Source organism: Teleopsis dalmanni, chromosome 2, assembly GCF_002237135.1.
Source record: "Teleopsis dalmanni isolate 2A chromosome 2, ASM223713v2, whole genome shotgun sequence".
In the NCBI taxonomy this organism is placed as follows: domain Eukaryota; kingdom Metazoa; phylum Arthropoda; class Insecta; order Diptera; family Diopsidae; genus Teleopsis; species Teleopsis dalmanni.
This window is the reverse complement of record NC_051847.1, coordinates 121,377,968-121,391,271: the sequence shown is the minus strand read 5'-3', so window position 1 is coordinate 121,391,271 and position 13,304 is coordinate 121,377,968. Positions and strand designations below refer to the sequence as shown.

General features: G+C 27.9%; 1 protein-coding gene across 1 annotated transcript in view; it reads right to left on the bottom strand.

Annotated features, from left to right (window-relative positions):
• Positions 1 to 1,185: 1,185 nt before the first annotated feature.
• Positions 1,186 to 13,304, bottom strand: part of LOC119675601 — a 90,285-nt gene continuing 78,166 nt past the window's right edge. Inside the window, exons 2-3 of the mRNA XM_038086806.1 lie at positions 2,442 to 3,358; positions 1,186 to 1,450 (exon numbers count right to left, since the gene is read on the bottom strand). Of these exons, the coding sequence (XP_037942734.1) occupies positions 1,186 to 1,450; positions 2,442 to 3,043 (867 nt within the window). The 5' untranslated portion in view covers positions 3,044 to 3,358. The remainder of the gene's footprint in view (positions 1,451 to 2,441; positions 3,359 to 13,304) is intronic.

The following is a 13,304-nucleotide window of genomic DNA, read 5'->3' as shown; positions in this document are numbered from 1 at the left end:
TTAACAAATTCATAAATGAGAACGGTAAATGTTAATTAAATATTATTAGAAGAATGTATAGAGAATTATAATGTTATGTGATAGGAACTAATATTCTTAACTTATATTCTTAATTGTTCCTAGGTACATTCTATATTCTTAAGACTACTGTCAGCATCAGTGCTGTACAGAGCTGTTTTCGAGGTGGGATTCTCTCACCATTACTATGAATGCTTGTAGTCGAAGAACTGCTTGTTAAATTGGAACATTCAGGCAATTATACAGATTACTTGGTAATCATTGATACTTGTAATGTGATACCACTGTCACTAATGTAACTGGCCTAGGACAAATTTTTTAAATAGTGTATAATATTAATTCGAAAAAGAATTGAATGGGACACAGCTCACAGAGTTCACACAGAAGCTTAAATATATGGATATTACATTAGATAAATCGACTCCTAGGAAATATGAATGGCAGAGCTACTCAAGTCATGTGGACTCATAGTAGTTTCCACAGTAGAACCTTATGCCTTAATCCCAAAACTGTCTTAAGGCTATTGTTTGGTAAAATAAAGTTCAACAAAGTGTTGTCATACTTAAATGCAATAAGCTTTTTTTTTACTTGTAAACAATTTCATTTATTTGAAATATAACTTTCAAATTTTCATGAAGTAAACACATGCAGCCTAATATTTTCAATTCATTTATGGTACGTACATATATGTTATTATATAAAAATAGATTCATTATTATATATATATATATATATATGCTTAAGTAAATGTTGCTGTTGTTTTAAGGATGCATGTTAAGGATGCATGCTAGAATTTTGATAGATTGGGTGCCTGGTGATATTGAAATCCATGAGTCAATTGATACTCTACCATAAATCTTTAGTTAGAAAATTTAAATTTATAGAAAAATTTTCTAGAGCTGTATTTCATTTTTTCATTTCTAAACTTTACTCTGCGATATAATTATTTATACGCATTATATTCCGTTTTGGAAAAATTGCAGATTGAGTATAATGTAATTCTTGTAAGCACTTCTTAATAATTAATCACTAATTAAATGCATCTCTCAAAACAAAAATCATATTGTAGTTTTTCTAATATATAACAAAATTAAATATCTCATGTATTGCACATTTTTTTTTTTATTTTATATATCATATATTCGCATGTGTGACTTTTAGCAGCTTTTATTTAATTAATATAAGCTTACCCAAATGTTTCCAGATGTGATTTTCAAATTGTGGACTCCACCGATGCAATCCGTTTATGCTGATGCGTAAAATATCCTTTTGTCCGGAACGCTCTTGGCTTTGACTTTGTTGTCCTTGTTGTAGCTGTTGCTGTTGCTGTTGGACAGTTATCAATTTGCCAAAAGCAATTAATTCAGTTGGCAACATTTTCAGCACATTTCCATCGAAACAGGCTAAGGGCTCAAGGGTTGCATTTAATTGACTGCAATAATAAATGAACGGCCACAAGCGCAGCCAGGACACAAGCATCAAGTAAATATAAAATGCAGAAAAGCAAAAATAACTATATCCGTATTATAGGTGGCAACAAATTTGTGTACAAGTACGTTAATTTATAAATAATTAAAAGCTTTTCATAAATAAATTATTTTAAAGCAATTTGTGCGGCATAATGATTTTTAATATTTGTCATAAATCAGTTGCAGCTGAATGAAGCTGCGTTGTGCATAATGCATGATGCATTTAGTGCGCAAAGCAGATTTACACAGGGCCTTGGATATACAAATTTAATACTGATGACATTATTATGCATATTCTGCAATTCCCTGTTAATTTGCCGAGTGGTGTGAGTATGAAATCCTGATTATACGTACGCCATGGCAAACTTAAATGCTTTTAAGCATAAAATTAATAAGTGTGTGCAGCTTGTTAGATACAAGAAGTATCCCGATTAATACAGCAGCTGTGAAGTTGGTTTCACTGAAGCGGATTTTTAACATAAATAATTATTTCTGCATTGAATAATATTAATTAAACAATAATTAATGAAAATTGTAATTAATATTTAAACAATGCTATTTAATTAAGGCAGTTAATTTTAGTAGCGTTTACTGAAAACATATTTTTATGCACATTTTAATTTAATTAAATTTTTTTAAATAACAAATTAAATTCAATATATGCAATTTACAGATATTTTCATGAATATTTATATTTTTTGATTAATCAACAGAATTAAGTTCTCGAATATTTTTGATTAAATTTTACACTTAAAAGTCTTTAGCTCCACAGAAGTGAAGTGAACAAGTCCAAATAAGTTGATCAACTTTTTTAAATTTTTAATAATAAAATTGTTATTATTTCGCAGGAAAGCTACTTTGGCGCACAGATAAATCTCTTGGATATTTGGCAAGGATTGCTCCTTGGCATCCTGTACAATATAATATGCTTAATAACTACGGTTTTGCACTTACCCCTCATATTGATATGCTGACTCTGCTTGGTTGCCATAGCCATTGCTACTGCTACTACTACCAAGATTGTTCCGTGGTGCATTTTCCGCACCCGGTGTCATTTTAAGCAACGAGGCCCCTTTGTATATTGTTTCCGGTGTTAATGTTATTAAAATGGACTCTACTTCCGTTGTTGGCATGTTTCTCTTGCTGTTGTTGTTATTATAGCTATTGTCACCAGCAGAATTTTTGTTATGCAATGCTGCTGACGCCGTTGATGCTCTCGTTGTTGTTGGGGTCGCTGCGGATTGTACTTTTACTGTCGAGTCAAGTGTTGCTGACGTTAAGAAATTATTTTGCCCATTTTGCCAGTTATCCTGCTCACCCCTGACCATCTGCAACACACTTAAGTCATCGTCGGTGAATACACGCGCTCCCAATGCTTTAACTATCACAGGACTTGTTTTGATGAGTTCGGCTATGCTTTCATGTGGACAGGGTGCAGTATGACTATGCTCTGCGGAATTTATAGCTGAAACTGGTAGTGGTGTTGAGTCTGTGCTAAAAGGATATAGCATATACCAGCTAAAGACGAATAGCCAAATTTGTTTGCAGTTGTGCATTTTGTGGAGGTTTGCTTAAAGTGCCTTTTTGGTTGAGTTTTTCAATTTGGGAACTCTTTTGATTTAAACGTTGAAATCGTTTTTAAGGGACCAAATATTTCTCATCTAAATTATATATAACAATTTTATATAGTGCCAGCAAATTTTAACTTTGTGGTTTTTCTTTTGTTTGGTTGGAAATAAGTGCAGGATAGTATTTTTTAAACCCTTTCAAGTAAAAATCACGTTTGGTTCTTGGAATCCATTTTGATTTAAGTAGAAGTTGGACCTTAAGTTTGTATGAGGTTTTTGCATTATGTGATAGTTATAGTTTTGCTAAAATAAAGAGAAGCAAAGTAGATAAAATTAATCTTATAATAAAATTTTATAGACTTAAAAGTAGATGTATTTCTGTATGAATAATATGATTGCGCACTAATTTTTAATCACTGTTTATATATTTTTAAAAGATATATATATGAATTAAACAAATAAAAATATCTTAGCAACTTACCATCAAAAACTAACAATTTTATAGGTTACTTTAAAATCTATTGTTCACTAAGCAAAATGTTTGTTTGCGAAATAGAAATTATGTTTCTTTATAAATCACAGAATATGTGGTCTGAAAAGAGCTACAAGCAAAATGTACGATTGACAACATTTGAAATAATTATTTTCATAGTTTGTAATCTAGCATTCGCCAAAAATGTGAGGAAGGTAATGTGCCCAGAGTATTTAAATGACCCGATGCTTTATGGGACAATCTAGGGATTGGTTGGGTATTATTAGAGTTTGTATTTTGAGTTGAATATTCCATTATTGGATCAGATAGTGTGTCGTGTTTTTGTTATTTTGGAGTCCTGGCTTATATGGAATTTTAGCTAGAGACATAAAGAGTTGAGAAGGTCGGTTCTTGCGATAAAGTTTTATCATAATAATAGGATACATCATGATTGTTTAAGAAATTAATGATAAATCAACTTAATAGACTGCCGTCACGTGAAATAATTTTTTTTTTAATTAAGTGATAAATATTTAGTAACTCAGATATGGACTCTCCAGCTCATCTGGTGTTCTGATTTGGTTTTAACAGCTCTTTACACACTAGGCAACGTTGCACCCCCGTTAGGCGATAAAATAAGGTTTCAAAAATGAAACAAAGATTATATAAAAATTTTTTAGTCAAAATTAAATTTTATTATTAAAGAATACTTTATGAAAATCACATTAAACTTATAGGAGTCATATCACATTTGTCAATTTCGTATTTTTCCTCCATTTATATTACTTTTCGGTTGTGTATAAATTTAAAAGGTAAATAAAACATTTGTGATCAAATTCTGATATTTATTACTAGCAACAATGACCAACATGACGAGACAGAAAAAGACTGATCATTTTGACCAAATTTAACAAAATTCCTCTTTCTTTTTTTCTGATTCTCAAATTTTTGATTTACACAACACCAACAATTTTACATTTGATATGACCATGACTGTTTGTATAACATAACTCCAAGAATATGGTATGATATGAGGTCATATTTTTCTTACACTATATTGTCTCAATACTATCTAAATATATATGATATATATGATTAAATAAAGAATACTATAACCAACACGTATATTATTTTTGAAAAATTATTAAAAAGTAGAAGTTAAGCTAAAAAAAAGTGTCGAGTTTAAATTGAAAAATTTTAAAAACTACTAATCACTGAGTTATTAAGCTCTAGATTTCTAAATTTCTGTTTTGTAAGGAACCTGATTTAAATAAAATAAATTACTCACTATAATTTTTAATTGTGAAGCAATGTCTAATACTATGTTTAGTTGTATGTACACAGAACTCTCAATAAGAGCAAATAGACATATTTCATAATTGTGCATTCATTAATTTAGCAACCAACAACTCCTACAAAACCCTGATATCAATAGAGTGGCTTACATATTGCTTTAGGACACACTCCAAACCATCCGAAGTACAAAAAACTTAAAACGAAAACAAAGGATACTGAAAGTTCACAGCACTATGAAGTAATGCAATTGTGCTGAGCAATTTCTTAATTGAGATTCGAGATTCGTTCCAACGTTGTTGTAACATTTCGACCATCATTTAATGGGTTTCACCCATTTTTTCGTTATTCATTTCGTTCATATTTTGGTCATAGTTTTTCCCTTTTACTTCTTGTATGCCTGAAAATCGCATTTCACTAGCAAAGATAAAACGTTTTTATTGTAGTGACTATTAAAAAATGTAGCGTCCGCAGAGCTTCAGCAAAATTGACGTGACAAATAAAACCGAATAGAGAAATGAAAACTGTAACCGAAGTGGATTTCAGACGTGATGCAATTGCAATGAGAAGCTTTTGTCAGACAATAAAGTTTTTGTTAAAATGAAGAGGGAGCAACATTATTACATTTACACTGAATTCATTTTTTGTTTTCTAAAATCATTAAGAGATATCAAATAACAAAAAGAAATTTTTTTGAAATTCTATACTTTCAAATGCTGTTTAAAATGATTAAATTTGTCAAAATATATATAGTGCAGTAAAGGGGAAACCATTTAGAACTCATATATTCTTCAAAGAAAATGATGACTTCAATCGATTTAGCAAAAAAAAAGAGTCAATTTAGTAGTGAACGTACACATATCTGCACAGCTTTAAGCAAAATTTCTCAGTTATTGAAATAATTGGTTGAAATGACATAAACGATCTATTATTAATACGACCAAATAATAAAATCGGTAAAATTGGTTTACTAATATGTTTAATTATCACGATAATGGCAGAAATCTATTTAAACAAGTGGCGTTTGATGTTGATAAAAGAATATCTTAGAGTTTTAAACTAATTTTAATAAAGGATAAGATGTTTCTTCAGAGCAGTTATTGCGACAAACAAAGATCATTTCGAAAGTTAATTCCAGCTTATTTAAACTACATTCAATAAAGCATATGTGGAGTGAGTTCTTTCTCATCTTCCTTATAGAACCAAGAATTTTTAATTTTCTTGTGCGTTTCTTGTCTGTTAAAAACCAAACTACTAAAAATACTAATATTTTTATAGCGCATTATAATGGGATGGTTAAATTCTTCCTTAGAACCTTCGAGTCTAGTCTAGCAAAAAGCAAGTCCAATTTTTCGGTCCTTTAAGCAAAATCAGCTACACCACTGCAGAAGATTTTGTCACTCAAATTCTGTTTTTTCCGAGCACATAAACAGCTTATATTGTAGTTACTGCATGATCTATATTGTAGAGCGTAAAAAGCTTTAAGCTGTGCTGCATGATACCTCGCTTTTAATATAAAATAAAACTTACTTTTTTAGTGAATGACTTAAACTATAGGAATTTATTAATTGACAAATTAAAGCACACGTTGCGTATTTTAAAAACGTTGTTCTAAAAGGAGAAATGTGTGATTATGAAAACTAAATTATTTTAAATGACTCTAGTTTTATACAAATGTTGCAATTTATTATATTATAAATTACATCATAATTTATAAATTGAATATAATCAATTGATTTGTTTTCTTGATTTAGTGTCATTTTTTTTACATCGTCAATTAGTTTTATAGTACTTCAAATATGACTACTCAAAATTACTACTCATAGCCTCAAAATGTGGTACTCCACATATGTTATTTACTGCACAAATGCATTAAAAAAATATATTTTGACAGAATAATTTTCAGTTGATGTTATATGAAAAAAGGATTTTATAGGTCGTTTGTTATTAATATAAGGACTGAATTATCTTCTTTAAAAATATTGGTTACAAATTGTATTATATTGACTCACACTGCTTACTGTCTTCTTCTTGGAAATATACTTAATTAGAAAGTATATACATATACACTAAAGAAGATCACATTTATGTGCTAAAACCAATATTTATATATACCTATTTATTTATAAAAAAATTGAGTGAAAATTTTCTTACCGATATTCTAGAGTTACCCAAAAGTAGACATTTCCACTAAAATGAATAAACTACTATAATGCTTTTGTTAATGCTTAAATATTGCGATTTAAATTTTAAAAGTTCAAGTCCTTAAATTTTAATTTAATTACCGCGCTTCAATTGTTTATAAAATTTTAATGAGGTTTAACTTTTTACCGGTGATTACCAAACTTTAACTCAACAAACTCAAATTGCAGTTCAGCACAAAACAATTTGAACTCCGCAGTTGTTTAAGAGCACTTCCGTAATTTATTTTTACAAATTAAGAAGAAAAAATTTTATACGAAATCTTTGCAATATTATGCGACTTTTAGACAAGTGCATCCTTAAGCAAAGTTGCACCATTCAGCAGGAACCTCTATGAAATCTGATTACTGAAAGGCATTAATGCATACACATGCCACATGGGATATGTTGCAACACGCCACCTCCGCGTTGTAGAAAGAAATGTGTTGCAATTAAAGTGTTACCAACACAGAACAAGAAAATGCCACCATATTTTTTTAATTTTCCCTCATTCTTAATGGCATAGAAACTTGCATAAAAACGGTGGCATCACATTTTCCACAGTCTACTGCATACTATAATACATAGTAGCGTTGCAGACTTGTCTGCAATAATGGAAGTAATGTTAAAATTTTATTATGTAGCAGGTGCTGTGAATAGAGGATAGTCTTGTGCAACCACTGACTCCTACGCCCTTTATGGATGTGTGGTACAGATTGAGATTTTACCTGTTGCTCATTTCAGTTTAAACTGTAAATACGAGTTAGTAAAGTGTTTAACTTACTGCTCTATAAAAATGTTGATGGAAAAAAATAATTTGAAATTATTTCAAACTCACAATTGAGGCAATTGCAGTTCTCATGCAGATGTTATTTCATGATATATCCCAGAGGCAAATAATTATAAAAACTTTTTGAAATGTACAGATGTAATTATAAAATTTATTTTAGCAAAATTCGCTTGTATTTTAAAGTGTTTGTTGCATTTGTTTTTCTTAATTTTAATAGTAATTCTTTCTTTGCAATAACCTAATTTAAAATATCAACTCATGAACTTTCAGAGTGCAAAGTATCCGGAAATGATTATTTAAAAAACGCACGTAAAATATACCACATTTGAGATGCAGATGTTGTTTTGTTTTTAGTATAAATATGATTTTCATAAAACTTGAACAAAAAAATTATAGGAATTTGGAACATATGTGTGTCTACATTTAATGCATAATTCAAAAAATAATCAAATATAATTTAAAAAATCAACGCAGCTGACTTTTTCCTACTTCTGAAATTAAAATTATTAGAAGCAGGATAATAATTAGAAAGTACGTAGAAGGTATTGGAGGATTGGGTCAAACACTGACAAGATTATACTAAACTCTACTGAGCACAGTTTAAAGAATATAAAATGAATTTTAATTAATTGTTTATTTCTTTGTATGGTTAATTTAATAACTTCAGATGCTTTGAATAAGGAATGTAGATGTATCTTCATATTTCTATACTGAACTATTATTGTAATTATGTTATTGTATAAAAAAGTATTATCGCTCATATCTGATATACCATGTATAGATTTACAACACTTTAATTAACAATATTATTGTAATAAACTGAACAAAAAAAAGCGGTATAAATTTGTTTTTTAAATTAATAGTTTGGAATTTTAATAAATTAGAACAAACAATATTATTCTTAATTAATTGGATGTTTTGAATTTTGGATTGCGGACCAGTCAATAAAATTAATTACATATAAATATTTTTGGTAATTGAATTCTTCTTAGCTCTTAATCAACCTAGAAAAAATAATGGTTTGAATAAAATAAATTTATTTTGTATCAAAAGAAAGAAAATCCCTTGATTTAAAAGGAGCGGCTAGTATTTTGAATATATTAGTCGCAAATATATGTATGTGTATACACTTAGTTCACTGGATGTCTTTGAAAGAAGTACGTTTATTCATACGTATGTTCATTATTAATAATTCCCTCTTAAGAAATTATTAATAATATATAAAATATTAAATATTAAAATATTTAAAAGAGCCTTACGACATAAATAGACCGGGCCTTATGACTGTAGTAGAAAATATCAAAAGGTTGTAGTTAATCCATAATTTTGAACTCGATGTAGTCAAAGACAAAAACTTAAAGAAATGAATATTTGAGAGTTAAAATATGAATGATTTAGCAAGCAGGATAATTTCGAATTTTGATAGAAGAAGATGACTGATTGACTTTATTAAAGATTTCTTCAAATTTTTAAAAAAATATATTTTAATTTGATCGGAAACTAAATTCAACAAATGAAAAATATATATTAAAAATAAATTGTTAACTCAAAATATAAAATATTTCTAACATCAAATTTAACTATTTAATTAAATAAAAATTAAGTAATAAATAAATATAATTCATTTAATACATAAATACTATAAATAAATATTTAATAATAAATATATTATATAAATATTTAATTAAATATTATTTACTTAATTAAATGTAAATTTGATAGCAAACAATGCACTTTTTTTTAAATACTTGCAATTAGAAAAGAGGTTCCAGAAAACATCTATTTATCATATTTTGACCGAATGCTTGAGATACCAAAATGTGTGTATTATATTAGATGAGATGAATTATGATAAATATGTTCTGTAGAACATTATGACTAGTACTGAAATTTAGTTTTTTTTTTAATATTATACAGAAATTAGGAGAGTCAAAGGCACTAGGCAATCCAAACCCCTAAATTTTTGTTTCAGATATCAAAACAGAAGATAAGGTTTGCAATTCCAAAGCAAACCTGTACCTGACCATACCAGTAATGAATATTATTACATAGGTCTTTCAAAGTGTTCGCCATATTTGACCAGAATACCATGCAAAGAGAAATTGCCGTTTGTTGCTTGTTAAGACGCTATCTTATTGATTGATGCATAAGACCGATTTTTTTTACAAAAATTGGATTTCAATTTCCCATATTGGCCTGGTTTGACACCATATGGCTTTCATAATTTTGGAAAAATTCATTTGCTAATGAAAGCAAAATGTTGTATAAAAATATTTGTCATTAAGTCGTTGCATCATTGTTGCAGTGAAGCTTCGTGAAAAAAAATTTTTGTTCTTATTATTTTTAAAAAACTTTCTCATCTGTGGGGACAAACCAAATACATTCAATGTAATTTTAAATATTAAAAAAATATTATTGGTTGCTGTTTAAATTTAATTAAATTATAAGTTATTTTAGTATTATTTTTTTTTATTTTTCATGACTTTTCTTATCAAAATCGCTGATGTTAGTAAATTCAGCACATTAAAATTATGCAAAAATATGCTTTTTTTCTGAACTTTTATAATGGAACTTCTTTGTGTAAATAAAAAAAAAGTTAAAAAAATATACTAAAAAGTAAATAGAAGAGAAGAAAATAAATTGAAATTCAAAATTCCATATTGAATTGTGTATTGCGACTTTACACGTTTACTTCCAATTTAAATATGTACTCCCTTCAATACAGGATGTGCCTGCCGCCATTTCTGTCTGTGCTGCTTATCTTTAAGTTGATTTTTTACCAATAATAATATAATAAATAATAACATAAAATATGAGAAATTTGCTTGAGCAAAAGTATAAGCATTTTGCAGCATTTGCAAATAAGTGTCTGTGTACTGAGGATATACTACAGAAAGTGGGGCACTACAGGGACATACTTCAACACGGAATCCAAGAGTGAATTTGTTAGCTTTTGAAAAATATTACTGGAAATATATTTTATATTATTTTATTATATTTTATTTTATTTTATTTTATTTTTCTTGTTTATTATATCGCATAAAGCATAAAAAAATATGTGCATGGATGAAAAATATGGAAATCAATTCGAAAAGGGAATTGGCAGCTGTAAAATATTTAAATATCAGTAAAAAATGATATGCCTTTGCTCTACTGAGTAGTTTCCGTAAAGCCCTGTAAGCTGAAAGATACAATATCAAGTAACTGCAATTGGGTTCCTGCTTTATCGCTTTCTTAATAAAAACTTTTATTACTATTTTGTTACATTTTTATGTATTTTGTTTGCCATTTTTCAAGCTATCTGCTTAGGAGTTTTTTTCGAAGTTCTTTTTAAGAAGTACGAAATGTGGCACTAAAAGTTTTTGCAAATTTTTAAATTTGTATTTCGCATTTCAAGCAATTACGAAAATTTTATTTTATTTATAAAAAGTAGATAAAATATATTTAAAAAAATGTGAAAGACAATTTTTTTCTTTTTTTTCATTTTACTGGAATTGAATAACTATTACAGAAAAAAGATTTTTATATACTATAGTTAATATATAAAAATATAATTTCTACGGCATTTATTTATTTATAATCTAATAATAATAACACATATTAATAACTTTACTCGCAATATTAAATTGTAAAAAATAAAAAAAAATTCAGTAGGATTAATCTTTTATAGATTTTCTAAATTCATTCACATTTTTGATATCAGACTATTGTAAAATTTTAATAATTTTGTTAAATTAAAAAGTTACTATGCAATTTAAAAATAAAATTAATAAAAAAGAATCAAGTGTTAGTAGCTGCGGTTACAACAACTTTGCAAGGCAGTCTGAAATACCATTTATATTTCTATTATTGAATAAAGATTATTAAATTTTGTACTTATAGGAATAGATTTGATTGATAAATTTACTATTTTGGTTTGAATTTCGATTGTTTTTAAATCTTTTTGTGACAAAGCATTGATCCGTGCATAATTTTGATTTGACTTCATTGTAAAAAAGTACGCGGACATTGTCGATTTCACGTTACTTGTAAGCAAAAAATGAATTGACAAATTGAATTTAAGTTTTAGTTATCTTTTTATAAAAAACGAAGTATTAAAGTTATTTACAAATAGATAACACTTCGATAACGCAAGGATTAACTAATAAATCCTAGAAATGTACAATTAATTAAAGTTTATATATATATATATTCAGAGACAACTCTGAATTTATTCAGACAAATCTTATCTTATGATGCCAAACAAACAGAAATGGCATATATAAAAATACTCACGTTTTCGTCATGCTAAAGTTGTGGAAACCTCAGCAAGAACTATGGAAACTATAGAACCAATAAAGTAGTAAAAAAAATATGAATACAAATGCAAGGAAGATCAAAACTTTATAAGTAGGTACTTTTGACGTATCATTGATTAAAGTAATATCCGATCTCTACAAAACTATATTGCCTGATCAACCTTAATCTCAAATAAAACTGTAAAATGCATTTATGTCAGTTATTCAAGGACAATATTTCAAATAACACAATGAAGTAACCACGGTTAAGCCGAAAAATTGCATAAGATAATTGAAGAAAATTAAAGTACAGTCGAAAGGACTAATAACGTTACATAAACCTATATACCTATATGATTTCAGAGTTAAAAGGTATTATACTGAAAACCCGTAGTGTATATGCATAGAACTACAGTATTATTTTTAACTACAGATGTGTTAGTGGTAAAGAAAGTTAAAAGAGTTTTATTACGGCGAAGAAAATGTGTATTGAGGTACTTGAATAATAAAATACTAACTCTAATATATAATACAATATTAATAATATAAAAAGAAACTAAAATAATAAAATTAAGTTCCAGAAATAACTCTAAAGTAATATTTCAGAATACATATTTCCACGGAAATTGCCGTTGCCGTAGGAGTGGAAATATGATTCTCGTTTTATTACTAATCGCTAGTTTGATTAGTTAAGAGTAATTTGACTTGCCCTCAATGGTGGAGAAGAGAGTTTATTAAACACTCCCAAGTGTTACTTTAGTTGTAACACAGACGAAGAAGTGTAAAATTTTATGGATTGTTTTGAACTGTAAACACTAACTTAAACACAAGTTAAAGAGGTGATTATTCAGACTTTGTCAGCTATATAGCTAAGATCTTCTTTATGCGAAATATATCGAATAATTATAGATTTATTTTAGAAATAAAATCCATTCTTTTATTTAATTTTTTTATCAGAAACATTTATTTTGGTTTGTGCAAATGTTATTTAATCAGTTGTGAAAAATAATATCTTTCAAATGGCCGTCTGTTCCCTTGTTGACCAGATATGCTCTTTCTTCGGCGTTTTCCATAACTTTTTAGAATGTAGCGGTCAATATTTTGTGTATTTCCCTTTAATGTTAAATAAATGCACGGAACACTTAAAGAATCTGAATTATTCCACTAACTACTGAAAAACATATACTTTGATCGGGCAGGGATTGCATTATATAAGGATGTAAAGTTTAATTAACA